Genomic DNA, 27377 nt, shown 5'->3' on the forward strand with positions numbered 1-27377 from the left:
TTTCTCACCCAGGCGCATTGAAGGTAAACCTTCTCCTCGCCCTCCAAATACATTCTCTTGGCCAATGATTTGAGGTTGATTCTACGATGACAATTGCTGCTATGTACATTCTAGACTGCGATGTGATGTAATGCATGATGGATGATGAATGAGGTAGATGAGTGTGATTTTTAAGGCTCCATCTGCTCAGTTTGCTGCTGGTTTTTCGTTTCGAAGAAATCCTTCTGAACGATGTACCGAACGCACTGCAGGATCGTGTTTTGTTCCTTCCTGATGTCCGCTTCCAGGAGCTGTGAGGAATTAGTGAAACGGAACAGACACCGTCAGCCTCCACCTCGGAACCCCAAGGCACCATAATCCTGCTGCTACTGTCCAACAAGAAGGCTGCACAAGCAAAACGCACCATCTTCAACAAAGGCCGTCTACTCCCCGCTGCAGCCGCACTACTCGCCGCCGCCCGACGAGCGTTGGCGGCCTCCTTCTGTTCGGCAGTCTTTGGCGGCGGCCGCTCATGCCGGAAAGCACAGCTATCGCCTTTTGTGCATCGGTTGCGGAGGAAGTATTTGCAGATTGGCATGCTGCGCGGTTGGCGTTGCGGGGTTGGGTGCGCGGCGTCGGGTGTGGGTGCCGTCGCTTCCTCTTCGTCATCGTCGGAGGAATCTGATGAGGAGAGGGAGGATGCGTCGGATGTTGGGTCAGGTTTGGGAGTTGTTGATAAGGGGTCTGCGCCCTCGGTCGGGGCGAGTTCTTCGGCGTCGGAAGAGATGTCGGAGGCGTATGCAGTGAGCAGCCCGAGACCGTTTTTGATCGGTTCCTGTATTTGTTATCCATTAGCCATCTGCAGCAGAGGTGACAGGATTGCCACCGTGACAGCCAGCTTCGCTCGATGACCTACCTCGCGCTTGACCTCAACCACTGGCGTGGAAGCCACGTGCATCTGCCGCAACGGTCCGCGCTCTTTCCGATTGCCCTTAAGCCCTTTCGGTTCACGTATCACATCTCCTCGATTGTGTCGCTCTTGTTCCGCCAATGTCTGATGCACACGAAGCAAATATATAGCGTGAGCAACCACGGTCCAACAGAGAATGGTGAAGGAGTACTTTCCCATTCATACCTTTGCACGGATGTTCGCTTCCGTTGGGTATTTTTTCTTCCGCTCCTGAATCCATTGAGCTATCTCTTCTGGGGTATCTTTGCTCACAAACGTCCTCCTAATGATATAAAAGTTCCATCAGAACCCCGTCGCTGACATCCGTCCACGCAAACACCTCCAGGGGGCTTACTTGACTCCATCGACAATGGCATGCACTTCCTCCTCATGCCCTCGCACAACCTTCTTAGATGCTTCGAACTCGCATTCAGAGCACTTCACATGCTGTTTGCAGTGCGTTCGATACTGCGATTCGACTTCAAACGTCTTCTCGCAGTTTTCGCATGAAAACGGCGCCGGTGGCTTCGTTTGCGCTGCTGCTGTGTATGGTTCCATGGCCGCGCTTCCCAATAATGCAATAGATGATGGGTCTGCATAACCATATGACCCTGATTGTTGCTGCATCGGCAGCTGCTGCTGCTGCTGTTGGTGCGTCAGGAACGTGCCTAGCTGCCCTGCCATCGCTAACAACGTCGGCAGCATAGCCAGGTTCCTCTGCTGAACTTGTTGTTGCTGCTGCTGCAAAAGTAACTGCTGCTGTTGATGAAGCGTTTGCTGAGGTGGTATTGACCCTGACTGGTCCATTTGCAGAGGCTGGTAATACGCCTGTTGTGGCTGCTGCCATGGATACGCAGCATTCTGTGGGTCCTGTCCAGCCAAGTATTGCTGTTGGAGCAGCTGCGGCTGCTGATATTGCTGAGCCTGCTGTGCTGCACTAACACCGTCACCTCCCGAGAACTGCTGCTGTTGTTGTCTTTGGTAGTGTTGGGCCGGATATGGCTGGTGCCTATTGTTTTGTCGGTCCCCTCCACCACGTCCGCGAAATGGCCTGGAGCCTCCGCGTCGACCCTGATTTTGTGCTGCTCCTCCGCCTCCACCTTCTCGCTCTCCCCCTCCCCTCCAGGCGGGGGGCGGGCGATAGTTGAAGCCCGAGTTATTGCCCTGCATTTCGGGTAGTGCCTTGAGTAGTGATAGAGAAAAGAAACAAAAACGACGGAATGTGGGAAGAGGGAGCGCGTTGGCTGCGAGCGATGACTGCGCGTACCGAAGTCTGACCGGGAAGAGGGGTTTGCAACTTTGCATCAAGCGACTTGTCCAGAAAACACCCTTCAGTCCGTTGCCAGACTGCTGTACGGCAAATACACAGTCCATTTGGTCCATATACAGAGGCTGCAAGAGAGAGCACTGCCAGGCTCGTTCATATATAAATATATATATAGTCTCAGGTCTTTTGAACGCGCAGGCCCATTTTCGCAGGACGGAGAACCCTTGATACGATACCATGTCCTCACGAAAAGCCAAGTCGGGGAACGCCCTGACCGCCAAAGAGCAGACGGTACTCGATCGAATCAGGCAGCATCCTAAGGTACGTGGTCCAGAGGTGGCTGGTTAGTGTTTGCTGGTCTTTTCAACAGGCGAAAACTAACGTTTCGTGACTCGGTCTGTGGTTAGGGTATCGACCAAGATGCTCTGAGGAACGAACTTGAAGGGTGGGAGGCCAACGAAATCTTGGAGCACTTGAACTCACTCAGCTCGAAGGTGTGTTATCCTGCGCAAGAAACGGTGAAGTGCGGTGAAGAGAGCACACAGCTAAAAGTGTTCTCCACTTGTCTCAGCAATATGTCGACTTCATGGCGATGACAAAGACTGGAAAGCTTGCTGTGAAAGCTCGCTCAAATGAAGAGGCTACAATGTAGGAGGCGCTCCGCCCTCTCCGAGCTGCAGGATTCCGCTAAATTTCTTCTCTTCTGCTCGCCATGCAGAGCGGGCGGTATGAAAGACGAGGAACGCATCATCTACCGACTCGTTAAAGATGCAAAGAACAATGGAATATGGCTCAAACAGCTCAAGGATCGCTCCGGATTGCACACACAACTTGCCAATACGGTGATCAAGAATCTGGAGAAAAAGAATATCATTAAATGGGTCAAACCGGTTAAGGTCTGTTGTCTAAGTGCTTCCTTTTGATTCTGATGGCTCTATTGATAAATCCATCCCGGCGCAGACTCCACATAAGAAGGTTTATATGCTATACGAGCTGGAACCTTCAACGGAACTGACAGGAGGAGCGTGGTATACAGACAACGAGATGGATATGGACTTCATCGAACAACTGTCCAAGCAGGTTCATAAATATATCGTTATGAAGGTATGCCTCCCAGTGCATTGTCGATCACCTTCCTATCCACTCAGATTAACGTCGCCCGTAATGCCTTCACAGAGCTATCCACCAAAAAACAAAGACGCCGTATACCCAGCAAGTCATTCCAACTACCCCACCGCATCCGCCATCCACAAGTTCATCACGCAATCCGGGCTTACAACCGTTCCTCTTTCCGTCGCCGACGTCCAGGCCCTCCTCGACCGACTCTACTACGACGGCAAAGTGACGCGCCTGCAGAAAACTGGATATGCCACCAGCGAAGAGGAGGAATCCGCAGGCGAAGAAGAAGAGGTGATGGATCTTGATGATGATGACGATTTCAGGGGCGGCAAGGAGACGGTCCGTGATCTGCAGCATCATGCGTGGATGTATAAGGCTATTGGCGGAGCGGCCATCGAGGAGCGGAATGCGTGGACGGATATGCCTTGTGGGCGGTGCCCTGTGTTTGATTTCTGCACTGAGTCGGGGCCGGTCAATCCTTCGAAGTGTGTGTACTTCAAGGATTGGTTGGCCTTATGACGAAAGCGTATTCGAGTAGGTACTGTAGGTCAGATCGGAAGTGTGCCCGATGGTACCCCGCGAGCTTGAGGCAGCTCCATTGTCACAACTGCGGGGTCGATTCCTTCATAATTTAAGTGATCGCATTTTGTATATACGAAAGCATTAGATGGTCTTAGATACCCCAGATTCTCCAAGACTGTGGCTCGAGTGCAAGTGTGACAGACTGACAGTGCAAATCTTGCGAATGTCAAATGCGGGGTGAGCATCTTGGGTGAGCTGACGATTCCCGAGGACAAGTGCAAGGGTTACCAGCAGCTAATTGGTGATGTTGACGAGCTGACCGTGCAAAACACTGCAAACCCCGCGGCCGAGCTGAACACTCCCTTGCCGTTCTTCTTTTGCCAGTCGTGGGGCCAGGCGCTCCCCATCGTCTCGCTCATGTTCCACGAGGTGCGTATCAACTTCCAGCTTGCCACCTTCAACGAGCTCGTCATTACTGGAAACGGTATTCCGATTGCCAACCCGCCTAGCCTTGTGAATGTTGACCTGTTCATGACCTACGTCTACCTCGACGGTGTTGAGCGCAAGGTCTTTGCCCAATCGAGCCACGAGTACCTCGTGCAGCTGTGGCAGTACACTGGCACCGAGTCTGTTGCCTCTAGCAACCCCAAGATCAAGCTGACGTTCGCTCACCCGGCCAAGGAGATTATTTACCCGGCCAGTAAAGTGGCCAATGTTGACAACTATGCGAACAGACACTTTGACTACACTGATTCGGGAACTTCCGGAGACCACTACAACGGCAACGACCCGGTTGTTTCCGCCAAGCTCCTACTGAACACCACCGAGCGTCTGTCGGAACGCAGCTCGGCCTTCTTCTCGACGCTGCAGCCGTACTGGCACCACACCCGCTGCCCCGCACGTGGAATCGGGCTGTACTCCTTTGCGCTCAACCCTGAGGCCCTGCAGCCCAGTGGCAGTTGTAACTTTTCGCGCCTGGAGAACGTCTCTCGCTCAACTTTTCTCTCGGCACTGGTACCGCCGCTGTCACCTTCTATATCATGGCCCGAGTGTACAACGTATTACGTGTGTCGGGCTTGGGTGGTTTGGCCTACGCCTCAACCAGGGATGTGGGCAACCATCCCTACGCCTCAACCAGGGATGTGGGATTTGGTGAGGGAGACAAGAGCTTCCTGGATCTCAGCGGATTCGACAGCGCCATCGAGGTGTGCTAGATTGTTTGAAGGAATAAGGGACATGGCGTGTACATATGGGGTTGTAAGGGTAGTTTGGGCCCACCCGGTTGCGTTACTATGCTTCACTGATTAACGAAATTATTCATTGATGCAAAGTTTCTATTAACATCATACTAAATCAGGGAGTATGCGGGGTCAAGCTCATCATGCTCGGCAAAGCGGCTCTTGGGACATTCAACGATACGCAAGATGCGACCGTCTGCGAGCTTTGCGTTTCCGCCCGCCTTCATTCGGTCCTTAATGTACTTGCGATTCTTTTCCTTGCCCATGCGTTTCCTCAAGTCTGTAGCTGTGCTGGCTTTGGCTACGAGCTTCTCGCCATGGTAGACGAGATAGGCGGGCTTTGCGTTGTTGTACATGGCCGGGAACTGGTCGTGCGCCGTGCTTTCTAGCTGATCAGCCGCGTCCGCCTCCACAAACTCGACAGGCCAGCGACTCTGTAATGTTTTTTTGACGACTTGTTCCCTAATGGCCTCGCAATTTCGCTGAAGACATTCTGCAAGCACAGCTACACTCGCATATTTCGCGAGCACCGTGCGGTCTGCTCGCGAGTCCGCTGGCGAGTCAGAATATACGACTAGCACCGGAGGGCCTGGGCGCTTCAGCACGACTGGTCCAGGGTCATCATCGAGCACAATACGCTTGATAGAGGCTAACTTCAAGTCAACAAGGGCATCAAACTCCTCTGACGCGGTTACCTCGCCTGAATATATGTTGAACTCTGATGCCACCAGCTTCTGTATGACCCATCGCTCATTCAGACAGTAGCGGCTCCCCGCAAAGCTCTGCAGCTTGGTGTGAAGGGCCGCCTTTGGTATTCCTAGACCAATCGCTAGCTCCTTGAAGCCGGCAAAAGTGCGGACGACTCGACGAGAAAACCATACCACTGCGCATGATGTCGAAGCCGACCGGTGCTAGGCTCGCGGGCTTTATCAATGCCGTTTTCGCGGGCGGTATCACGCGGCTCTGGTGTAGGCTGTCGAGTAGATACAAGAGCGCCGTCTAGATTCTCGTTAAAAACCGATGAGACTTTCCATGCGTGTGCATACAGCGCTGGCAGCTGCATGTCCAGCTCAATACGGTTGCATTTCCAGCAGCACAGTTTCACGTTCTCTTCGTCGTTGTACAATAGTGTAGGGTTAACTCGGTCCGAACCACACATGCCGACCGCCTCGCACAGGTAGCATTCACCGGTCTGTTTTTGGAACGACTCGACGCCCGCCTTGCGCCCGCCAACCGATGGTCGTCCAGCGTTCACAAAGTTGCTGTTGATCACAGCATCCATATCGAGCTCGGCGTCAGGCGTGTGCCTCCTTCGCACCGCATTAATCTGACACATCTGCCACACGTACTCCTCGGGTAATAACGTCCCCTTGAGAATGTTATCGAGATGGCACGCCGGTACGACATTGTTTTCAGAGTAACCCAGCCTGCTGTTCAGACGGTCGAGCCCGTTGAGTCAATCGCCCGCGTCTGGGAGAGCATCGCAGTAATGACACGCCTGTCCGATGAGCGTAAGCAGCGTGGCATCGTCTGTGAATGAGATGCGGCGGCTATCCGCTGATCGCTTGATAGCTTTGAATCTATCGGCGACGGTGGTGCGCCGTTTGGTGTTGTACTGCGCGACGGCTTCAGGGTGCATTAACCGAAATCGCGCCTGGTCAAGCGCGTACGTTTCGAGATATCCAGTCGGATCGAGCTCACGCTTGCGTTGGCGAAACGTCTCGTAATACTTTCGCGCGTTGAAGCAAACCTTACACTCGCTGGCCCATCTATACTCGCTCCATCGAAATGCACCTCGTTCAAACGGCTTGTCGCACGTGCTGCACGGCTTTCCAGGGGTCTCGTTTCGATCCGCTGTGAGAGCCCGCTCAGCGTTTTGTGCGCGCCGTTGCGTGTTGTACGCGGTTTTGCACATATCTTGATTCTTTACGCGCTGATCGGCATCGTGCTCAACGTCACAGGCGACGCAGAGAAAACCCATCGGACCGCACCCGTTATATGCCCAATCCACAGCCCGCGAGGATATGTGATGATATCACTTGTCCGAATACCCAACCGCCCATCGAGCAGTCCCGCGAAACGATGTCGTTCAGTCGGCGTTAAGGGCGAATCCGCATCGGCAACAAAGTCGGTCGGTCCATTCTGCACGCAACTCATCCGGCCAGAGGCACAGGTAGCGAGACGGTGGATCTGGTGCCGGCCGTTCTGTCATGAGTGTCGTTCAAAGCTTTGCGAAGCGTTTCCCAATCTTCATCGGTCAGGGTCTTTCGAAACTGAGCCAGCCGCTGAAGGCTCCGTTCTTGGAAGTAGGTTTTGGGACGACCGCTACTGTAGGTGCAGATCTTGACCTCGCTCGAAGCCTCACCCCAGGTATCACGGGAGGCCTGCACCACGCTCAGAGCTCTGATCAACTCCCTCGCGTCGAGAGAGACCCTGATATTTTCTTCGGCAATATCGTGGTCGGAGGAAGTGGCTACGTCGTCAGCGTTTTGCTGCGGCAATCGCCTTTGATTGTCGGGAGTGTTGAGGTCGAAAGAGAGATTCTGAGTGTTGATATGGAACGTTGAGTGGTTGCGTTCCGCAAACATTTCGTTGCTTTCCATGCAAAAGGTTGAATTTGAGACAAGCGCAGTGTTGCCGAGTCCCGCGCTTTATAGCCGTCAAACAGATTAAAAATTTCAGGGACACGTGAAACAATAGCACGTGGTCAGTGGAGCAACCGCACCTTTGACAGGTGACAAATTTGCGTTGCTTCAAATGATAAGGCCCTCCCCACCCGTTCTTCCTGTCAATTGGCATCCGCATAGGATCGCGGTTATCAGATCTGTGGGTCCTAGAATGTCATCATCGACTTGGGAGGTAAGACTTGGAAGGTAAGTGGGACCTAAAGGGATATCGAGCAGCAGGTGAAGATGAAGCCCCGGATCAGCTCAGAAGCGAGTAACGAATCAGCTACTCCGAGTAGCTTGTAGATAGGGTATTTGAGTGATTCGTCCGCCCCGTCCCATCCGGAAACGAAAATGGAAGCACCAGACAGAGGCCACCTCAAAGCGGTCGTCCTCCAAGCCATCGCAAAGGACTCTCAGAGCGAGCAGAGCGACGATATCTCGTTCCAACGAGCCATTCCCGCTGCTAGCTCCGAAGAAACCGCCGCGTCCTTAGAGCGCTTGTTGCAGTCCGATTTGAGTGTATTTTTGGGTGAGTTGTTCACATGCGCATGTTGGGCAGGCATAGTACGGCAGCAGCAACAAGACTACAGGGCGACCGCTTCTAACGTAGTCTGGGGCTCGTTCCACAGAAAAATATGGGAGATATCTCAGCAAGCAGGATTTAGCTCTTTTCGACCCATTTTCAGGTATGAGCCCCAGATGCACATTGCTAATAACCATCGCAAAACTCATAGAGTTGTCCCCTTACAGAGAAGTACGAAGTCGCTCACTACCTCAGCCTCTACCGCACGCCCCTGCCCGCCATTACAACTACGCAACTACGCAACCGCCGCCTTGCTTACCTCACATCCCATCTTTCCCACACCGACTACTTTTCCCCCTCCAACCTGCGCACTCGGGCGCCGGAGCTCTACCACACCTACATTGGCCAGTATGAGGACGACTCGGGAGCCGCGTTCCCGGAGAGTATGGGGCTTGTGGATCGCATATATGAGAGCTGGGAGAAGGAGGTGGCGGGCGAGAGGGTGAGGAGGGAGCGGGAGGAGACGTTTGAGGAGTTTGATACGGAGAGCGAGGAGGATGGTGATGAGAGCGTCGAGGATGAGATGGAACCCGGGGGAGCCGATCCGTTACCACCGCCGGAACCAAGTGGGCCTGACGTCCCATCGAATCCGATGGCAGCGTCCACATTCACATCTACGTCAGATTCAACAACGCCGCAAATATCCGAAGCTGAGAGGGAAGCCCTCGCGGCTGAGTTTACGGAAATTATGCGGCGGCGCTTCATTGACGGCAAAGATGTGGGTTTTCTGTTCATCTGTACGGGCTTCTGCTATCTGCGCTAATGATCTTGTCGGTTGCAGTCGGATCACTTTGATTATTCGCCCGTAGACAGTAATCCGGACTATGGCATGTTCTCAGCGGAAGCACGGCATGACCGCGACGAGGCGTATTTTGACGCCGACGATGACGACGGGGACGGGAATTCGATGGACCCCTTCCAATGCTTGAAGGAGGGGGAGTACGACTATTAAGTTTCCAGAAGTTAGCACAAGTCGAAGCAGTTTTTGGTGTTTTGGTAGCTTCATGAGAGCAGCGGTGTATGTGTATGTGTCATGTACGGAGTCGATCCCACAAACGTCCTCCGTCATCTGAAGCAGTAGGGCCGTGATCTAGACTATGCTAGTCGAAAACGCCGCGATGATCGTCTCACATAGGTTTATGGATAAACCTCAACCGCCACACTTGGTTGACTCTTCTTGCGTCCAATGGACCACGAAGACGGGAAAATGCGGATGATATTTGCACTCCCCCAGGGAGACTTTTGTTTTCTGTCCGGCGGACGAGCTGCCTTCCCTTTTTATGACTAAGGAGTTGGCGATGCACACGCGGGTCATGGATTGTAGCTCCTGGGAATGAGACAGAGAATTTGAGCAAACGACTGAACGGCAACGACGCGATCCGAAACGAAATATCCAACCTTCATCCGGTCCTCCTTTGCATAATCTGAACTTTCGCTCGCCTGTGCGTCGTGCTTGGCGGATAGTATCAACTCCTGGAGCGCTGTTTTGGATTTTGCCAAACACTCTTCTGCTGCCGCAAACACCTATTGGTTCCAAGTACGTATCGTGCGGTCTATAAGCGAGAAGCACAAGGAATGCGCGGGGCTAACATAAAGGAGCTTTGGTCACAAGTAAACCGACCTTCGTCGCATCCACCCGTTCGTCTCTCCAAGCCGTAAAATCCTGAAACTTTGCTCTCGCCGGACTGGACAACGTCGCGAAGGCTCTAAACCGATGCTCAAAATGCGTGTCCTCGCGATACGCTTTATGCCTGGGAGGGGCCAGGAACCCTTGCTGGTAGTAGTGCCGGCCCAAGTATAGTAAGCCATCTAGAATCTTTGTCTTTGCCTCCGTCTCTATCCGTAAAAGCGTGACGTGCCAATGCCGGTCCTTGTCGGGGATTGATGCGCCGCCTTGCGATACCCTCATCAGCACGACAGACAGCTCATGCAGTAGAGCTCTGATGTGCCATAGAACCATCAGATGCTCATAGCTCGCGTAGAGATCTAGCTCGTACCCGAGCTGTAGGTACAGGATCATCAGTAATAGCTTCTGATGGTATACCCATAATGATAGCGCGAACGAGGGGTATGGCGGAGATAGCTTTCGAGAGAACATTGTGGTGGTTCTCGCCGGCGATTCGCTTTTGGATGACTGTGCCTCCAGTGTCTGGATCGCTACCTGCAGCTGATCCCACGAAAGAATGACTTTCCGCAACCCCCGGTGCTGTCTTGACCGATTTTTGCAGTATAATTTCAAAGTCGCGTCCACCGGTCCTTGTGCAATTCCCAGGAACTGATGCAGCATTTCAGCCGAGTAAGCTGCGTCTCTGTGCTCGAAAAAGTCCTTGAGAGCAAGTTTGATCAGGTTTAGTGCTCCAAGCATTGTGCTAGGACTCGTTGGATTCAGCACGATGTTATGCAAACACGCCCGAGCCAGCACACTCGGGGCGGGCTTACGAGCCGAAAAGGACTCGAGGAACGATAATTGCGTGGTGAGGGTAGCCCCTGCCGGCTGTGAGCAAACATCGTGTACGTGCGACAACAACGTGGCCATATCGTCCATTGCTTGCTTTTTGGGCATCACGCTGATAGGTTTTGGCGGCGCGGTAGTGAAAAGCTTCCGTGTGATAAAAGGATCGAAGAAGTTGTCGACATCACAACCAATGTCCATCGTACGTTCGATAAGTTCGAGGTGCCGCATTCCGTCCGCCGCGCATTTTTGAGCGCGTAAACGATCACGGTTGTTGATGCTTTCTATCATTGAGTAAAATGCTCGCCGGAAGCGAACTCTGCACAGAAGAGCATCGAGGATTTCCGGCTTCTCTCTGGGTGAAACGCCAAGCTGCGCCCAATCCTCGGATGAGATGGCTTCGATGTCGGTATCACCGGCCGACGCGAAGGCAAGGTTCTCTTCCACGTCAAGCAATGCTGCAACGGCGTCTCCTTGGGGTACTTCCTCGCACAGTGAGAATCCCATCGTCTCCGGAGCAAAGTCCTCTTCATCGGCGATCTTCGAGTCTGACACCATTCGTATGATCCCATCCGCGGTTCGGAGGATCGCCACGGCGCAGGCATACAGCACTGGATGTGGAATCTTGTGTGGATCATGCAGATATATACAAGTAAAGAGTGTCTGACAAAGAAAGTTTCCTGCTATCCATGACATTTCGCGACTTAGGAGTTCGTCGAGAATGCCGATGATCTCCACACTCGATAGAAACTGCTCCGCGATGTCGGCGACTTTGAGTTGATTTTTCGGTTGATACTGTGCGAGTTCCATACCGGGATCCATTTTCGGGTCCATCATCTGTGGCAACTTCGTGTGAGCAGGACGAATGGAGTCTTGGCAACCAGCCCAATCTGACCTCTATGGCCGACATTGAATCCCACAACGTGAAGCCTTCCGGATGCAACAAATGCCCAACGTCCAACTCTTAAATCAAGAACAGTCGACCTTTCATGAGCTTTTCGTGAGTTGCGCAGACAAAAAGGTGGTCTCTACAGACATCCAAGCCGTACCGTCCGTGGCCTCCAGAAAGAACTCCGTCACATCTGTCCATGAGTTTTGTGATTCCCAGTGGTGAGATGGGGGAACGTCGAAGTGCTCGGCTATATAGGTTTTCGAAGTTCAGGAAGCGGTAAATGGTTTGCTGCGCAATTCATGCCGCTTAAGTCTTCGTACCTTCACCTAGCGCTGGAGCGCTCGCTACAGCACCCTCCTCGATTCTGAGGCACGGCAAACGTCAGATTGTTACCTTGCTCGTGCGTCTCGTCTCTCTCTCTCTCACGCCAATTGCCTACCTTTGCAAGGTCATATTCCCAGTCCTCGGACAGCCTGCAGGAACAGTGCCTGTGTCGATGCGGACTCGTGCTCTGAACGTAGCGTCCCACTATGATGCTACAGAGTTCGTCCTTCCGAACGAGATTGGACTGACAAAAGGGTAAGATCCCGCAAATGTCGTCCGGAGCCGTGGCGGATGACGTCACGTGATGTTCTTGTCGGAGCCGAACAAGTGTCAATGCAACTGACGGGACCGTCTAGGGGACCGAAGGCGAGTATTACAGTATTACGCTCCATCAGCGGTACAGAAGGCTAAGACATGTCAGTCAGTCCATGCATCGGGTCCCTTCAGTAGAGCTTCCAACCCCACATAGTCAAAACACACTCCACCGTGGTAATGGAGTGAGGGGCACCACGGTTTCCGAGCCTTCCCTTGCTCCACAGGGACCCCAGTTTTCCGATATAACACTCAGTTGGAGCTCCTCCGAAAACCTTATATTCCTAGGATTCTTGAACATTCCGGTGCGGATATTCTTCCATCAGCACCGCGAACAGAGTGATCCTCCTTGTAGAGACCACATATGCTACTCGTTGAAGTACCGTCAGAGCAGCATTATCCATGAAAGATTTGGCTCTCGCAAGACAGATCCCACGTTTTGCTAGTTTGGTGCTATACGTAGATGAACCGGCGATGACGGCTACCGTACATGTTGGCATGCAGCGTCAGGTTGACGTGGCGCTGAATAGAATTCTCCATGAACCCCCAACTTGCCAGGAATCTCCACAACCTGCCCCATCGTGCAATCGGTTCCAGGGCCCCCCGCGTTCTTTGCATTGAGACGATCCGAGTGACATCAAGCTCCCCACAGCAAAGGCAAAAGTTGTGTGTCTCTACGAAGCATCATCGCACGTGCTGCCTCCACAAAAACAGAAACGTGGCGTGGACGGCAGCCTCCACGATGGTTTCAAAGTATCTATAAAGCGCAGGAAGACGGGCAAGGTCCCTCCAATGTAACGTTTTGGAGTTCCACCTCCGGCAATACCTGTCATCTGGTGTCAGTCTTGCATCGCATCATTCTTCGACGCCTTCAGGAGGAGGAAATCGTTCGGTGCGTATGGCCGACCGCCATTTTTTCATCGTTCAAGGTGCAGATGCGCAACTTTGCTTATCGTCCCTTGCCATTTGGAAACTTGGGAAGTTCGAGCACTGAACACGATTGCACAGTATCAGCCGTCGAAAAAACGAATATCTTTTACATTTCAAACCTCTCTCTGCTACGGAGTCGATATTTGTGTGGGATTGACGTGCTACTATTTCTGCTGACGGAGGGATAAGACGTCCACCACGATCCCGATTTGATTGTATAGCCCCTTCGCAAACTGTAGGTGGATGCTGGCATTGCAGTGAATCAATTCCGCCTGTATGTGATTGTGCCGGCTTCACGGTTGCCCTTACCTGCATCATTTATTCGCTTGGTTTTCCTTTCACTGCTCGCTGACTAGCAGACCCGGTGACTACGTAATTGATACCGAATCATGTGAGTGCCGTCCAAGTCATTTCTCTTCTCCGTGCAGTAATCAACGGCCCACGCTTATACTGTCTCACAATATCATAGGGTTGCTTTTAGCAGTTGGCGATACCAAGCATGGATTGCCACGGTGAGTAGGACTCGCAGTGACGCGCTGTAACGCAGCGGCGCCAAGCATACACATACGGTGTGCGCTGCACCCAATCACTTACCGGGGACCGCATCCGCTCACTAATCCTCATGTCTACCTATGTATGTTTGCTTCTGATCTGGTATAGTATACACTCCTGGCGCTTTGGGGCTTTCTATGGCTCCTCGCTCATACTTTCCGCGGCTTGGGTCGTCCTCTAATGGGCGGCGCGACCGGCGCTGGATTGGGCGGCGCGGCCGGTGGTGGACCTGGTGCGCTTGAAGGCGGAACGGCGGGGACTGCTGCTGGTGCCGCAACGGGTGGCAAGCATCCGCATGTAAGTTTTTCCGTCCACACCCACTTTGGCTTTTTTGTAATTTTGTGCGTAGTTCCTCGTACTGACTCCCCTCTCCTTCTGCTGCAATTTGCACATGCCTTACGTACACCCAGGGCTGGCGCGTCCAAAATGCAGCTCGAATTGCCCGGAACTCCTTCCTCATGTCTCTCGCCGCCACTGTCATCAACGAGCTCGGGTTCGGCATCACACGTACGGTTGCGGCGCTTATCTGGACCTTCTTCGCGCTGTCCATCCTCCACATCTTTGCTGCCATGGCCACCCGTCACTATGCTCTGCCTTGGTTAGTCGGCTTCCCGCAGTATGTGATCATCATGATTGCGGTTGGGTTGGCGTTCCGGGGATGAGCGAGTCGTCACCGGATGGCGCGGTGGGCCTTCCCCGCCGAATTCAGTCTAGGTTCCCAGTGCATAGCTCAAATTGATACCACCATGTCATTCTTTACCCCTTTCCTTTTACTGTTCGTTTTTCTTTCGTCAATTCCCAATTCCCGAGGTTGTTAATATCCAGCGTAAAAAAATATGTACAAAATCGATGCTCGGTCGTTGCCGAGTAATTGTTTGCTCGCATGCGACCAAGGGGAATGGGCCCTCGACGCTGGATGGGGATGTGCACTGATTGAGGATGATACCAATGCCGTATATATATACTCATCCGAGGGAGAGAGGACGCACTGCTTCCACCTGGCAAGTGGGAATCGTCAAAAAAACGGGCTGTCAAATGCGCTCAAGTTGACAGTAACGGCATGCATGACTCAACGAGTTGGATCGCCGATCTGCTTTTCCTGGTTCCACCTTCGGGTTTGACTTGGAACACACCCATTAAATCGCATTGCCCAATCTGCGGGCCTTCGGCTACGTTGTTCCATACATCCGTTTGGTCCTCAGAGCCATATACTCCCTTCAACTGGGACAAACCTGCACTTGGAGGAGAACGGGTTCGCTTACATATAATTCGTCTAATCCGGACACGAGGATTTTCCGGGGCATCGACAAGAAAGTTGGGCCCAAGTTTTCAAAGTCCTGTTTCGAACGTACGCCTTAAGAAGTCCTCACAATCCTATTCCTGGAGCCTGCTTTTTCATCCAGGAAAGGTTTTGGAGGCTCCGTACGGTTGCCGTTCTCGCGCCGCGTGATCTTTACCCATCGTGTGACGACGCAGGGCTTAGTTGCGTGGTGCGGGCTGGCCAGCCTGTGACGTAGAATCATTGAGAAGCGTTGTCCAGCTGCGACCGAGAGATTTCCGACGATGGTCAAACCACCGCTATGCACGCTGTCATCGGCCTTGCGAGCCGCAGAGTCGTTTTCGGGTTCAGCACCGCCTTTTTGCAGCGCTCAATCCATATCAATCCCACGCCATCCATCGAAAACTCGCTCATCACCGCTCCTCCACACCCGCACGCTACACACCACCATCTCTCACAATGCCCAGTGGGCGCCGCGAAAACCCACGCCGCATGAAATCCTTTCCCTGCCACCGACGGCTACGAAACAACACATCAAATCCCAATACTACCGCCTCAGCATGCAGTATCATCCCGATCGGGCGATGCAGCGCGGCGAACAGGACGCCGAGGCCGCCGCCGCGTGCGCGAAACGATATCAGGAGGTGCAGGAAGCGTACCGGATCCTGACGGGCAGAGACGTGAATGCAAGTTGTGTGCACGAGGAGTCCCAGACGGCAGGGGCATATAGACATCCGCACGACCCGCACGCGTCCGAATATGACGCCGAGTACTTCTACCAGCATCACCAGCATCACCCACATTACGGATACACGGCGTACTACGATACGCCCCAGCACGGGTTCGGGGAGTCGCATTGGAGCGTGTTCCTGTGCATTGGGATAACGGTGCTAGGGTTCTATTTTGGGAGTAGTTATTATTATGCGAGGGAGGAGAGAGAGCAGATTGATCGCGCGTGGGTTGCGCATATGCGGGCGAAGGAGAAAGAGGGACTGGCGGAGGCGTTGGGGTATGTGAGGCCGCAGAGGAGGAGGAAAGTTGTCGAGAAGGCGCCGGAGGAAGCCTGACTTATGCGGGGATGGTTGGACGTCTGGGGTTCGGGTGTCTATCTTCTGCCCATTTTTGGAAGTCGTCTCTGCGACACTGTGTGTGAAGGTTGCCTACGTCTATCACTGTACATAGTTCATGACCCTCCGTTGTTTGGAGTCATTATCGCTCGCTGGAAGGGCTTTCTTATCATCTTGGCGCGTCTTCCCATACTTCTGTTCTATTACCGATCCTCCACGCCGGGTGCGGAAGGAGCCGAGACCGAACGTACATCCACATCAGAATACAGGTGCCTCGCACCTGGGAGACTGAAATACCATCCCTCGCTTTGGAACAAGGGCACATTTCCGCTTAGATTATATCACGGGTATTAAACAAAAAACTATTTACAATCAACGCGAGCCCCGAACGTTGCGAAGAAGAACCGGCGCCCAGGTCTCTCCTCATGATAGCGCAAGGACGGCGCTAGCTCCTGAGAAGTTACTCTGGTATGTCCAGGAGATCATGCAGCGCGTCGGCCAGCCCGTAGTCCGCAGCAACCTCGCGGGCCCGATATAACGGAATCCTGGAAACAACAGTCCACTTAGCCTCGGATCCGAACCCCGACAGCGCGAATTTGAAAAATTCAAACATACCAAGTTCCTTGATATTTCCCGTACCCGCCCTGAATCTTCTCATGTTCACCCTGATGCACCTCCCGTTCCAAAACCTTCGTCCTCCGGCTCTTTTCCATTCCCGCCGCTTTCAATATATGCGTAGCGTTAATCCACGAATCTGATTTCCGCCGCATTACTCCTACGCCATTCGGGGCCTCGAGTTCATAGACTCGGGTATTCGAGTAGGTCGCTTCGTATATCCCTTCGCGGGGGGGGTTGAAAGACGCGAGCTGGCGGGCCGGTAGCGACGGTGCGCCGCGACGGCTAGGGGTGGGGTTACTGCCAAACGTGCCGAAATTGCCTGGACTGTTGCCGCCGGTTGTGTAGTTATTGGAATTGCCGCGTGAGTATCCTCGCCGAATTGGGATAGGGAAGTTAGAGGGATTGAATGCTGGGACAGAGACGGCTGGATGCATGAACTGCTGCTGTGCGTATGGTGTTTGTGTTGTATATGGCATCGACGTATAAGCGTGGAGTTGGGGATTCGCATGTTGTGGGTGACCGGCCAACGTAGTTGGGTAGAAAGGTGCCTGCTGTAGCGCTGGCTGCTGATGCAGCTGATACTGAGTGGGAGGTACCGATATTGGATTGGCAGTTGAGTAATAGTTTTGCTGCAGCGGTGGCATCGTCAGTCCCCCAAGGTGGCTCAAGGCTAGCGCTGGGTAGTTAAGCTGTTGTGCCAATGAGGTCCCAGTCATCATCTGCGTCATTTCATGCGCTGCGCCTGACCGGACTGCGGGCGTCTGCGCTGAAAACGATGGCGCATTGACCGAGGACGTGCCTGCAGAAGGGACCTGCGTAACGTGTGGTGCAGCTGTCGGCATCGGAGCAAGCGCATATCGCGGATCTTTCCATGGCTCATATGGTGGGTGGGGCAGTGGAGGAACAAGGGCGGTTGGGTATACTGTCGGTGGTGTCGGTGGTCGTGCTGGAAGGAGAAGGAAGTCTTCCGAGGAACCGTCGTCGTTTTCGTCTCGCAAGATGTTGAGGTGAGGTTGAGGGGGTGGCAAAGGAAGGGAGACAGTTGCGGTAGCCATTTTGAAGAGTCCGAACTCTCCGCTGCGTTTTCAACCGTCTCTAAGCTTGGAGCCACTGAAGCGGCGATCGATAACTCTGCTGTAATTGGGTAGCGGGATGTCCGCCGCTAAGCCAATTATCGTTTTGTAGTGAGGAGCCTATCAGTGAGAAAAGCCGACACGCATATGTAAGAGCGAAAGTGGTTTCTACCGAGTTCTCATGTTGGTCAGCAATGCGGCGGATTTTAAGAGTGCTGGTTCGATTCCCGACACTAGCAAAAACCCTCACGAAGGTGCAGCATCAACTTCAGCACAGCAGTAAAAAGGTCGGATTCTAGAGATTTCATAATAAAGTCACTTTCTTCTGAAGCAAACCTCCTCCATCGCCGGTCGCACAATTGACGTTTGTGAAGCTCTGATGTTTTTGCAACATGATATGCTTTATTATTTTTCGTATGTATATACAAAATTGTTGGCGACATGAAGTTGCTTCGTTGCCATACCCCAAAGGACCTTCCCAATGCTCCCACATGCGATCGAATCATTCCATATTGTTAAGCTAACTCTCCAGATTTTGGGACAGCGATTCACTTGGGGGTGTCAGCGATCCTGTACGCCAGCTTCTTTCCGCTGACCTTGTCCTTCCTCAACAAATCCAAGCCGTCGATGATACCCTTCAATCCCTTCTCCTTAACCTCAAGAGGGTGGGGCTTCAGCTTCCCGCCCGCGAGCAGCTTTTCCGAAATCTCCCAGAACTTGGTAGCGTAGGCGTAGTCCTCTGGGATCGCATCCTTGGTGACGCCGAAGGTGGAGAAGGGCTCGCCGAAAGCGGTGTAGGCGAGGGTGGAGGTCCAGCTGACGTCGTCGCGTGGCGCTTTGGTGGGCAGGAGGCCAGAGTACTTTCCTTTGGGCGCAAGCACGCCGGCGGAGATTTTGGCCGAGCCTTCGAGGGAGATGGTGTCGAAGACGTGGGTGAGGCTGTTGTTGGTGGCGGCTTTGATCTTGTTGATCACCTCAGGGTCGTTCTGTGCGGTGGAGAATCGTGCGTGAGTTCGACGTGGTGCTTCATCTATAGTTCTTCCATATACAGCAGTGACGCATCCGAAAACTTACGTAGTCAAAGACCTCATCGGCACCCAATGACTTTACCAAGTCAAAGTTCCTCGGCGAGCAGGTAGTGATGACCTTCCATCCCACCAGCTTCGCATACTGAATCGCAAGAGTACCCGTAGCAGTGGATCCACCATACACCAAGATGGTGCCTTTGGGCCCGTTCTCCCCAGGCAAAGGCAGGCCCAGGGTCTGGAAGAGGCCTTGCGCGACCGTGGTCACACCTACGCCGAGCGTAGCAGCCTCCTCGAATGAGAAGTTAGCGGGCTTGTGGATGGCCACACCAGTCTTAGCGATGATGTATTCACCGAAGGCGCCGCGATCGATGGGACCGGTCTTGGAGCCATGAACTACAGGAACACAACACATTGTGAACGGATGCTGATGATTAGCCCCCATGTCGATGCGTAGTACCCACCCTAACATTACCCTACATACCAGCGCCAGCAATATCGTCGCCAACCTTGAACTGACGAGTCAAATTCTTGCCAACCTTAACAACGGTTCCGGCATAGTCACAACCAACGCGGGTGCCGGCCTTAGCCGAGTAGTCGATGTGCCTGTGAATGCACAAAATGTGGGGTCAGGCGCTAAATCCAGCTCAACTCCGATGCTACATCTCCCTATCCTTCATCAACGTCGCAAAACGATATGTGACTTACTTCCAGTCGGTGGGGTTCAACGCAACCGCGACGGTTTTGACGAGAACGTAGTCATCAGGGATCTCGGGGATGGCTGCATCGGTGACGACTTCAGCCTTGCCTTGCTCCTTGATGTTGACAGAGATCTGCTTAGTAGGGATGCTTTCGGATGCCATTTTGATAATTGGGTATGTGAATGCGTGAAGATAGTTGTTGAGTTGTTATGAGAAGGTCCTGGTACTCCCCGTCCCCGTCCCTCTTTATATGCCCTCATCGGAAGCTTCGTTTTGTGGCGAGCTGGGGATGCGTGCATGGCACATTACGCACAAATTGTACGCATTTCAAATCATGGCGGCTTTACCGGCATCGATTGCGCCATCCTCCACCCCCCACAAAGTTCTCATGGAAGTGCCCGAGGACATCGCCCAACGCAGCCGATTTCACTGCACACATGCACTGCCAGGGATGGTAGTTGGTGGATGAGATCGCGCAAACACACCACAACAATGCATTCATGGAAATCGCTTTCTAATCCACCTGAACCTGTGCGGTGTACGTTGGAACTTCGACTTGTGAAACACGGGTTTTCCCAAAGTCCGCCGGCCGTCTTTCGCTCTTTCTCTTTCTTTTCTGGGATATCAAGTTGGAAGACGCGCCCCACTTGAAATTGAGCATTTGTCATCGCGTGTTTGGGCACTCCGCCGTTACACTGGCTCCAGGTGCAAGCCTCGAGCGGGCTTTCAATCCTCTTCAACTTGCCACACTATCATTATCTTTGAGTACGGCCGGGGGGATCCATATCGTATGTATGTATGTACATACATAGTGGCGTAGGAGATCGAGTTGCGACAGAGAAACTGCAACAAAGAAATCACTTCTAACATGATGACAAATACATACGAGCCACATCGATCCCAGTCTGGCAAGCTCGCTGCAAGCCTTCAAGCCTCAATCCAATGCACTCTTTTTAGAGATCTGTTGTCCACACAGCTTATCTCAGAACCATGCTCGTGGTTTGTATCATCACGAATGTGTCCTGTTACTCAAAATAATGTCAGTCCTTTTTGACAGCTTTCTGACGGCTATGTGTTCGTGAAGGCGAAATGTGCAGAATCAGCGAAAATTGTATTCTTGATGTAAAGGTCTGAGCGCCAGAGCCTCCAGATGAGGCTCGTCCCGCCTATATACCACGGCTCATCCTATCTAGTGATGAAATTACGCTATTGTGGTGTCGCGTCACATCCTGAGTACCCCTTGTCTTTCGGTATCCCTTTTCCTCCAGCTGCATTACCACCTGCTCCTGGGTTTATTACGGGAAGGTGTCCTACTCCTACGGTTGATGCTATCGATACTGTGTGGGGCTGCTTTGCGATGAGCAGCGACGGTAGTGTTAATGATTCCTGATTGGTGGATGGAGGAGGTCAGTTTACAAGTGCGACGCAGGGGAAGAGTGAAACCAATGGTTCCATACCTTAGTTCGGGTTTTGTGGTCAGTGGTGTTGTATTGTTGCTTGGAGGTATGTTGCGTCAGGGATGGAAGCGTTGTTGGCGCTTGGTGGGATTGATACGAGGGTATGGATTTTGACGTCGAGGTGGATTCTACATGGATACTTGGTAGCTGCATGAGATTGTTGAGAGCACGTCAGTGAGGATGTCTAAGATCGGAGCCATTTGTGCAAAAGACGAGACGCGCAATGTAGCCACATACTTTGCTGCCCTGCGGACCAGTAATAGCATTCTTCCCCACCACCGCGGAACCCCAATTCGTCTTTTGCGTCGCGAGGTGCTGCTGCGACCCTTTCTTGTCGTCGCCTCTTGCTCTGAACTTTGCGTAAAACGGCGATGAGCCCGTTGAACCGTGGGCCGCTGCCGCTGCCGTCAGAGCCGCAGTGAAGTTGACCTGCGTCGGCACGAGGGAGGGATTAGTGGTGTCGGAAGCGCGTGGTGCGATGGGTGGTAGGTTGAGAGTGGCGTTGGTAGAAGGTGCTTGCTGTTGTTGATGTGATGATGGTATTTGTTGTGGTTGCCGTAGTGGTGGTTGTTGCTGCTGTTTCTGTGACTGTGGCTGTGGCTGCGGGACGGGTACTCGGCCAGGAACATGTTGCGCGACGGCCATGAGGGTGCCGCTGGGTGCGGATGCATCGACGTTATTCGCTACGTGCGCAGGTGCAGCCGCATGGTCGCGGGCCAGCCGCTGTTGCTGCTGCTGCGTGGGAGCTGCTACTGGTGCCGCAGCCGCCGGCGCAGGCTGTGGTGGAATTTGTTGCGGATGTGATTTTTTGGCGGATTTGCGTAATGCCGCTGCATCGGAGGGTTTGCTCGACGCGACGATCGTGGGCACGGTCGGCTCGGGTATCTGGACCAGGACCTTAGTGGGCTTAATATATGTACTTGAGCCGTGCGCTTCTTTCGTCGTTTCAGTCTGGATCCGACATCATCGAGTAAGCGTAAAACCCAAGGTCAGTCGCAAGCTCCATGCAGAACACAGATCTGTATACCAGCTGTCTCACCTCCGCCTTCTTGGTAGAATGCTCCGCCTTCGCATGCTGCTGATGTGGCACATTCTCTTTATCCTTCTCCTTTTGCACCGCAGCACCGGCGACAATCGCCGCCCCAACGCCGGGAATCTGAGGTAACGAGGGATGCTTCTTCTTCCCCGATTTGAACCTCGTAGACGCCGATCGGCCCGACCGCGTCAGATCTACATCGGACCCCCCTGCTGTAGCGGCAACATCTTTGAAATAGGCGTAGCGGAGCGCCTCCCGGGAATTTATCCTGATGAAGCCGATGAGAACTTTAGAGACGATACCTGTGAATCACGGACCATTGATGCTCGAAATACTACGTACCTTATTTCCGGATTATATGCGAGCATCGCATTTATCAGGTCCACACAGTCTGAGCCCACATGCGGTACCAGCGATCTGATCCCTGTTCCTTCCTTTGCCGGAAAGTTGTACTTCAGAGCCGCTGCTTGCGACCTAAGCTCGCCAAGGGAGAAAACATGCCTCGGTTTGAACAGCCTCTCCTAGCTTGCACGCCTTCGAGCCAATTTCCACGCCGACAACAACTCACCCCACAATCCCCTTCAAAACCTCCCTCGGCGGCGTCCCCAGCACAGCATGTATCCGATGCAGCTGATCCAACTCATTACTCCCCGGAAACAGTGGCACTTTCGCCACAATCTCAAACAGTACGCATCCGGCGCCCCATATGTCCATCTTGAACCCATACAGTCCCTCCGTGAGCAAGCATTCTGGTGGGCGATACCACCGCGTCGCGATGTATTCGGTGTACGGTGGTTTGCTGTGGATTCCGCGGCAGGAGCCAAAGTCCGCGAGTTTTACCGTGTCGTTTTTTATTAAGATGTTCTGGGGAAGAGATTTGAGCACCGAACGGAATGCATACGTAACAGACAAGAACCATTTGGTGGATACTGCACATACCTCAGGTTTGATATCCCGATGGAAGATGCCCTTCCTAAAGCATAAAGTAGGTCCCATGAGCGCCTGACTCCGGAGCTCCCAGGCCGCGACATGCATTCGTGCTTCTGGGGCAACATATAAAAGGCGCTGCAGTTTCCTTCTGCTTACCCGTGAATATACTCCAACGCCTTGCAAATCTGCCACATAACGACCCTCGCCCTCGACTCTGTGAAAGCGGTCGCCGTCTTGCGCTGCGAGATCATCTCGTACAGGTTGCAGTCCATCAGCTCAAAATTTAGGGAGAGGATGCCGTGTTTTGGTTCACTGAAGGTTCGAAATGGACAGAGATGCACGAAAGTGATAAGTGTTGAGACACACGGAACGAGACATAGGTGGTGGTGACCGAATGGAAATTTTCCATAATACGCACAATATGACATCTTCGAGATCGATGATGTGTGGATGCGGGTTGAGGCGGCGGAGCGCTTGGATTTCTCGGAGAGTTTCGATTTCTTCCATGCTGAAAGACATAGGCGGCGTGTCAGTATTGCACGAATAGTCGCCGAAAACCCTCAGATGTACCACAACCTACCTCTTGAAGTGCTTACGAAACCGTTTCATCGCCGAAACTTTCCCCGTCTTTTTCTGCTTCACTTTCAGAACCTCGGAGAAGGTGCCCTCGCCGAGTTTGCACATTAAGCGGAAGTCTGGTGGGACGTGGTTAACATAAGCGACCATACTCGTGCCACTTTCAATGAACAAGTGTCGGACGGCTCCGTTCATATCGCCGACATGGGTCGACCAGTCGCGACATGTCCCTGAAATAGTGACCTTCGTCCCCGCTTGGTCGGCAAGAACCGGCCACTCCTTCAATTCTAGCTCTTCCATATGTCTCCTCTACATCGAGACCGCATTGCCGTCCACGCTGTTTGCAATGATGCACGCCTCATGAAGCCCCACCCGTCTGTCCATAGTTCAGAGTGTTGCTTTTGCCCGCTTCCTGCCCCACAGTTTGACCCTCTTCATTCTCCCGTCAGCGCATCCTAACATCTCCACTCCCCAGCATCCCGCCTAGAAATCCCTCAAAAACTCGCAACCGAACTCACCCTCCAACTTCCCACCCGCGGCCCCTCCCGTAAGCGCCGCACTCCCAGCAGGCCGCTCTGACCCATCTTCTTTCGTCGGCATCTATGCACGGATCTATCAGTCCGTTGAGTGGGTTCGTTTCGGTATATGCCCGTCAATGGATCAATGGACGAGGTAGATGCAATCCCAGATGGGCGTGGATGGTCGGTGGTGGGTACGTAATTCGCCCTGAAACCTCTCCCCTGTCACTCTCGTTGTCCAGATGCCTGTCGGGTTTGCTCGACTGTAGATGCGCGATGTGTCGAACTAAAATCAGAGAAGTTATCCAGCAGTCAGCTATTGCTCTCCAGGCTCGCTCGCTGTCGTCTCAGCCACTTTGGATGGCACACAGGATGCCATGACATGCCATGGGTGGTCTAAAGATTGACGGGACGCGCCAATACCCACACTCACCTATCAGTCCTCCTAAACCTGCCTCTTTCTCGAGCAAAATGTGAATCGGGCCGCTTACAACCTTCTTCGTAGTATGGAAGGCGCTGTGCTTCTCTTTCTATCGTCTAATCCACAAGAATGAAAGGCGCTGTTATATGTCACTGACTAGCTGAATTGCACGAATAACGCTCCAGTCATTTCTCGGGTAAGCACTATCGGACACGAAAAGCACCAAGCGAGGAGTAAGAAAACAGCGTACGCTTAAAAATTAAAGGAAAAAAAGAAACAGGAGAATGGGGCTTTCACTTGTTACCCCTTTTCCCATCTTCTAAATGTCCGTCCGAGTTTCCTTCTACTGGCACCATTTTTTACAGACAAGCGTAAAAAGGTAGTATCGATGCTTCGCTTTTGCGCTCGAAACGCCGAAAAAGCTCCGAGGCATGCTGTCAATGGAAGGGAGTATAACAAACGACATATCTGACGTAAGCGGAATGACAGCGCGTTGCTGTCAACCCTCGCTTCGTCCGTTGAGTTGATTTTTTCCCATCATGCGAACTTCTCCGGCGAATATCAGCGGAGACCTTGTCTCCCTGACGCAGGCATGCATTCATATTGTGGCCCCATGCGTAAGAGACCACCGAAAAGCCAGAATAGGACGGCCGTGGTTGTAGCCGAAAAGACCGTCGACATCAACACACCACCAAAAGAAACGACAAATACAGCGAGTAAAAAGGTTTTTTTCCTTCAAAACGAGGAGAAAGAATAAAAGTTGGAAGTGAAGGAAACAATAATACACAGACAAGCACGCGCACGCATCTTCTTTTTTTCTACATCTACAATTCGTAGGTGTGGGGAATTTGCCATGCCCAGGACGAAACTGGGTGGACATGTCACGGGCGGGTGTGAGAGGTGCCTTGGAAGAGCGAGGGAAGGGGTTGGGAGTTTGGCGGAAGGTGGTTTGGGGGTCGGTTGGTATGGGATGAGGTTGGAGGGCAGCACTTTAATTCCAAGTTTTTAAGACGCATCCGACACAGTCGACTCCTTCTCCACGCTTCCCTTCCCCGCAGCAGCACCATCAACACCATTAGCAAGGGGCACTTTGGCAGCAATACCCTCCGCCCACTCCTTCTTGCTCTTCCCCTTCAACAGCGCAGCGATGACGACGGTCATGTTGTCGCAGCCGACCCCGCCGAGTTCACTGTCGGGCGCGAGACAGTGGTCCATGAGCTGCTCGCAGATCTGGGGCAGATCCGTGCCTTCGGCAATCTTTTGTCGAACAAAATCGATCACTTCTTGGTTGGACATGCAGTCCCAGATTCCTGGAGAGAGACAACGAGTGTCAACATCGGTCCGAAAAAGTATGATAAGCAACTCTGCGCTTTCTCGGTGTCATATTGGCCTATGTGCTCCTCGGCCGAACCCCTCTTCCAGCGAATGCCTGAGCATGCCACGAGCTGCTTCCGAGTCCCACAGATCGAATAGTACGTACCATCGCATGCAATGACGACAAATTCATCAGTATCCTCCAACTTGCGCTCAGTAACGTCTGGGTTCGCCGTGACGATCTGCTGCTCAGGGGGCAGATTGGAGTTCTGCTTGAACTCAAAGTCACCGATGGCGCGGGACAAGGCAAGGTTTCCTGTAGTTTCCGAAAGGACGAGGTAATTTTGTATTGAGCAACGTCGAAGTTCAATGATGCCAAAATGCTGACCATGGCCCAGGATATTCAGGCAAAGCGAGACTCACCGTTCACACGACCAAACTCCACAAAACCTCCAGCTGCGACAATTCGCTGGGATTCCTCTGCGGGAATAGAATGACATGTGGATAATTAGTCTCATGCGTTTGCAACGTTCAGTGTGTGTTGTCCGCGTGCCGGAATTCCGCGGTATGCATATTCTTGTTTACCTGGATTGACCGGCTTATGGTCGAAGGATAGCGGGACAGCGGTCCCGTTGCCGGACAGGACGGCCCTCGAGTCACCAGCATTGGCCACGAATATACGCCAGTCGTCGGTAATGATCGCAGCGACTGCTGTGCATCCAGAAGGGTCCATTTGGAAGTTCTCGTCTATGGAAATTGAAGGAGTGAGCAAAATGCCTGACGTTTTTGGCGAATCCCCAGACGATTGAGAGACGACTCCGAGAATTCAAAAATTTTCGAACCCTCTTCCATAGTTTTCTCAAGTCGAAAAACGCTCGGCCCACTCACCGGCACGCAAATCCACGTCCGTCCCCAAGAATCCAGCCTTCAATGCAACGGCATAATCCTCCTTTCCATAAGCCTCTTCCTGTGCTACACGTCCATGCACCTTCTGTCCACTATATCTTGCCACGTTTGAACCCCCATGCCCGTCGTACACTGCAAAGAATGATATGTGCTTCCCAGCCTCTGGTCCACCCATTTTCAGAATGGTCGTATGGGCGTCCTCCATGCCTGTTGGGAGAAATTGGATTGATGAGTGTGACTGTAAGCGCAGAAGTGGGAGAGTGCGCGGAGAAGAGAATGCTGTCGCTATGGCCGCTATGCGGAGTCTGGAGTGGTAAATCCCAACGGCCCAGTCCCTCGACTTATATTGCACCTACGGTGCAATTCCTCACGCAACCTTGTGCCATTGCCATGATCCCCCGGCAGCCTTTATACAACATTGCGTCCAAGAGCGCAGAAGGTTGGCCCTTTCTATGTCCGAGGCTGCTGCCACGTCCACGGTCCGCGCGGATTTATTCAGATTCACCCTCCTCGTTGGATTCTCGTCCATCGTTCCACTCGATACATACTTATTCTCCAACCTTGCATTGCGCTAGCACCATAAGCGATACGCTCGTCCTCGTCGGAGGAGCTATGCTTTTCCGTGATCGGCTCCGAGAGTGTTTGACCCATGTCGCTGTCGTCCAAGT

The 27377-nt window shown here is 52.9% G+C and overlaps 12 protein-coding genes across 12 annotated transcripts; 5 read left to right on the forward strand and 7 right to left on the reverse strand.

Annotated features, from left to right (window-relative positions):
* Nucleotides 1-23: 23 nt before the first annotated feature.
* EV422DRAFT_524684 (uncharacterized protein) lies at nucleotides 24-2155 on the reverse strand. Its single transcript, XM_053069996.1, has 5 exons — nucleotides 1284-2155; nucleotides 1115-1211; nucleotides 896-1033; nucleotides 404-814; nucleotides 24-290 (listed from the first exon to the last, which is right to left on the reverse strand). The coding sequence occupies exons 1-5, from the start codon at nucleotides 2096-2098 to the stop codon at nucleotides 171-173; spliced, it is 1581 nt and encodes a 526-aa protein (XP_052926909.1). The 5' UTR covers nucleotides 2099-2155; the 3' UTR covers nucleotides 24-170.
* Nucleotides 2156-2923: 768 nt separating this feature from the next.
* On the forward strand, nucleotides 2924-3833 carry EV422DRAFT_550382 (RNA polymerase Rpc34; the record flags this gene model as incomplete). Its single annotated transcript, XM_053071764.1, has 3 exons — nucleotides 2924-3091; nucleotides 3156-3299; nucleotides 3372-3833. The coding sequence occupies 3 exons, from the start codon at nucleotides 2924-2926 to the stop codon at nucleotides 3831-3833; spliced, it is 774 nt and encodes a 257-aa protein (XP_052926910.1).
* Nucleotides 3834-4043: 210 nt separating this feature from the next.
* EV422DRAFT_406556 (large eukaryotic DNA virus major capsid protein-domain-containing protein) lies at nucleotides 4044-5735 on the forward strand. Its single transcript, XM_053066989.1, has 2 exons — nucleotides 4044-5099; nucleotides 5194-5735. Exons 1-2 carry the CDS (start codon nucleotides 4254-4256, stop codon nucleotides 5461-5463), a joined length of 1116 nt encoding a protein of 371 aa, XP_052926911.1. The 5' UTR covers nucleotides 4044-4253; the 3' UTR covers nucleotides 5464-5735.
* A 2359-nt stretch (nucleotides 5736-8094) lies between these two features.
* EV422DRAFT_566281 (coiled-coil domain-containing protein-domain-containing protein) lies at nucleotides 8095-9278 on the forward strand (the record flags this gene model as incomplete). The annotated part of the gene is made up of 4 exons (XM_053072415.1): nucleotides 8095-8272; nucleotides 8373-8429; nucleotides 8494-9044; nucleotides 9108-9278. The coding sequence occupies 4 exons, from the start codon at nucleotides 8095-8097 to the stop codon at nucleotides 9276-9278; spliced, it is 957 nt and encodes a 318-aa protein (XP_052926912.1).
* A 198-nt stretch (nucleotides 9279-9476) lies between these two features.
* EV422DRAFT_566282 (Mak10 subunit, NatC N-terminal acetyltransferase-domain-containing protein) lies at nucleotides 9477-12123 on the reverse strand (the record flags this gene model as incomplete). Its single annotated transcript, XM_053072416.1, has 7 exons — nucleotides 9477-9653; nucleotides 9725-9850; nucleotides 9948-11615; nucleotides 11674-11741; nucleotides 11828-11917; nucleotides 11991-12034; nucleotides 12110-12123. The coding sequence occupies 7 exons, from the start codon at nucleotides 12121-12123 to the stop codon at nucleotides 9477-9479; spliced, it is 2187 nt and encodes a 728-aa protein (XP_052926913.1).
* A 1137-nt stretch (nucleotides 12124-13260) lies between these two features.
* Nucleotides 13261-14614, forward strand: EV422DRAFT_406686 (uncharacterized protein). The gene is made up of 5 exons (XM_053066991.1): nucleotides 13261-13471; nucleotides 13596-13627; nucleotides 13706-13748; nucleotides 13897-14085; nucleotides 14199-14614. Coding segments are annotated over exons 2-5 (486 nt in total). The 5' UTR covers nucleotides 13261-13471; nucleotides 13596-13625; the 3' UTR covers nucleotides 14451-14614.
* A 589-nt stretch (nucleotides 14615-15203) lies between these two features.
* Nucleotides 15204-16364, forward strand: EV422DRAFT_406709 (uncharacterized protein). Its single transcript, XM_053066992.1, has one exon. The coding sequence runs from the start codon at nucleotides 15352-15354 to the stop codon at nucleotides 16132-16134; it is 783 nt and encodes a 260-aa protein (XP_052926915.1). The 5' UTR covers nucleotides 15204-15351; the 3' UTR covers nucleotides 16135-16364.
* A 230-nt stretch (nucleotides 16365-16594) lies between these two features.
* Nucleotides 16595-17186, reverse strand: EV422DRAFT_494569 (transcription regulator HTH, apses-type DNA-binding domain-containing protein; the record flags this gene model as incomplete). The annotated part of the gene is made up of 2 exons (XM_053067754.1): nucleotides 16595-16679; nucleotides 16750-17186. The coding sequence occupies 2 exons, from the start codon at nucleotides 17184-17186 to the stop codon at nucleotides 16595-16597; spliced, it is 522 nt and encodes a 173-aa protein (XP_052926916.1).
* Nucleotides 17187-18198: 1012 nt separating this feature from the next.
* On the reverse strand, nucleotides 18199-20187 carry EV422DRAFT_524705 (uncharacterized protein). The gene is made up of 4 exons (XM_053069997.1): nucleotides 19559-20187; nucleotides 19335-19456; nucleotides 18900-19246; nucleotides 18199-18811 (listed from the first exon to the last, which is right to left on the reverse strand). The coding sequence occupies exons 1-4, from the start codon at nucleotides 19711-19713 to the stop codon at nucleotides 18374-18376; spliced, it is 1062 nt and encodes a 353-aa protein (XP_052926917.1). The 5' UTR covers nucleotides 19714-20187; the 3' UTR covers nucleotides 18199-18373.
* Nucleotides 20188-20643: 456 nt separating this feature from the next.
* On the reverse strand, nucleotides 20644-22633 carry EV422DRAFT_524707 (uncharacterized protein). Its single transcript, XM_053069998.1, has 5 exons — nucleotides 22387-22633; nucleotides 22048-22312; nucleotides 21246-21959; nucleotides 21009-21155; nucleotides 20644-20937 (listed from the first exon to the last, which is right to left on the reverse strand). The coding sequence occupies exons 1-5, from the start codon at nucleotides 22410-22412 to the stop codon at nucleotides 20758-20760; spliced, it is 1332 nt and encodes a 443-aa protein (XP_052926918.1). The 5' UTR covers nucleotides 22413-22633; the 3' UTR covers nucleotides 20644-20757.
* EV422DRAFT_494586 (kinase-like domain-containing protein) lies at nucleotides 22609-23700 on the reverse strand (the record flags this gene model as incomplete). The annotated part of the gene is made up of 5 exons (XM_053067755.1): nucleotides 22609-22908; nucleotides 22984-23017; nucleotides 23131-23286; nucleotides 23393-23482; nucleotides 23555-23700. The coding sequence occupies 5 exons, from the start codon at nucleotides 23698-23700 to the stop codon at nucleotides 22609-22611; spliced, it is 726 nt and encodes a 241-aa protein (XP_052926919.1).
* A 1794-nt stretch (nucleotides 23701-25494) lies between these two features.
* On the reverse strand, nucleotides 25495-27360 carry EV422DRAFT_566288 (phosphatase 2C-like domain-containing protein; the record flags this gene model as incomplete). Its single annotated transcript, XM_053072417.1, has 6 exons — nucleotides 25495-25799; nucleotides 25970-26119; nucleotides 26227-26283; nucleotides 26389-26550; nucleotides 26692-26916; nucleotides 27258-27360. The coding sequence occupies 6 exons, from the start codon at nucleotides 27358-27360 to the stop codon at nucleotides 25495-25497; spliced, it is 1002 nt and encodes a 333-aa protein (XP_052926920.1).
* Nucleotides 27361-27377: the final 17 nt, after the last annotated feature.

This window comes from Fimicolochytrium jonesii, assembly GCF_025526975.1.
Source record: "Fimicolochytrium jonesii strain JEL569 chromosome Unknown EV422scaffold_7, whole genome shotgun sequence".
NCBI classification, from domain to species: domain Eukaryota; kingdom Fungi; phylum Chytridiomycota; class Chytridiomycetes; order Spizellomycetales; family Powellomycetaceae; genus Fimicolochytrium; species Fimicolochytrium jonesii.

What these genes read in the sequence shown, in the direction of transcription:
- EV422DRAFT_406686 (XM_053066991.1), top strand. An exon ending in ACCAAGCATGGATTGCCACG is followed by an intron (nt 13,749 to 13,896) that starts GTGAGTAGGACT and finishes GATCTGGTATAG; the next exon opens with TATACACTCCTGGCGCTTTG. An exon ending in CGGGTGGCAAGCATCCGCAT is followed by an intron (nt 14,086 to 14,198) that starts GTAAGTTTTTCC and finishes ACGTACACCCAG; the next exon opens with GGCTGGCGCGTCCAAAATGC.
- EV422DRAFT_524684 (XM_053069996.1), bottom strand. Translation starts at nt 2,098, where the DNA reads ATGCAGGGCAATAACTCGGGCTTCAACTATCGCCCGCCCCCCGCCTGG. An exon ending in TGGTTGAGGTCAAGCGCGAG is followed by an intron (nt 815 to 895) that starts GTAGGTCATCGA and finishes TAACAAATACAG; the next exon opens with GAACCGATCAAAAACGGTCT. An exon ending in GACGGCCTTTGTTGAAGATG is followed by an intron (nt 291 to 403) that starts GTGCGTTTTGCT and finishes AATTCCTCACAG; the next exon opens with CTCCTGGAAGCGGACATCAG.
- EV422DRAFT_406709 (XM_053066992.1), top strand. Translation starts at nt 15,352, where the DNA reads ATGGTCAAACCACCGCTATGCACGCTGTCATCGGCCTTGCGAGCCGCA.
- EV422DRAFT_524707 (XM_053069998.1), bottom strand. Translation starts at nt 22,412, where the DNA reads ATGCTCGCATATAATCCGGAAATAAG. An exon ending in CTGGTCCGCAGGGCAGCAAA is followed by an intron (nt 21,156 to 21,245) that starts GTATGTGGCTAC and finishes AATCTCATGCAG; the next exon opens with CTACCAAGTATCCATGTAGA. An exon ending in ACCACAAAACCCGAACTAAG is followed by an intron (nt 20,938 to 21,008) that starts GTATGGAACCAT and finishes TCCACCAATCAG; the next exon opens with GAATCATTAACACTACCGTC.
- EV422DRAFT_406556 (XM_053066989.1), top strand. Translation starts at nt 4,254, where the DNA reads ATGTTCCACGAGGTGCGTATCAACTTCCAGCTTGCCACCTTCAACGAG. An exon ending in GTACATATGGGGTTGTAAGG is followed by an intron (nt 5,100 to 5,193) that starts GTAGTTTGGGCC and finishes ATACTAAATCAG; the next exon opens with GGAGTATGCGGGGTCAAGCT.
- EV422DRAFT_524705 (XM_053069997.1), bottom strand. Translation starts at nt 19,713, where the DNA reads ATGGCATCCGAAAGCATCCCTACTAAGCAGATCTCTGTCAACATCAAG. An exon ending in CGACGATATTGCTGGCGCTG is followed by an intron (nt 19,247 to 19,334) that starts GTATGTAGGGTA and finishes GTGTTCCTGTAG; the next exon opens with TTCATGGCTCCAAGACCGGT. An exon ending in CCGATGAGGTCTTTGACTAC is followed by an intron (nt 18,812 to 18,899) that starts GTAAGTTTTCGG and finishes TCCACCGCACAG; the next exon opens with AACGACCCTGAGGTGATCAA.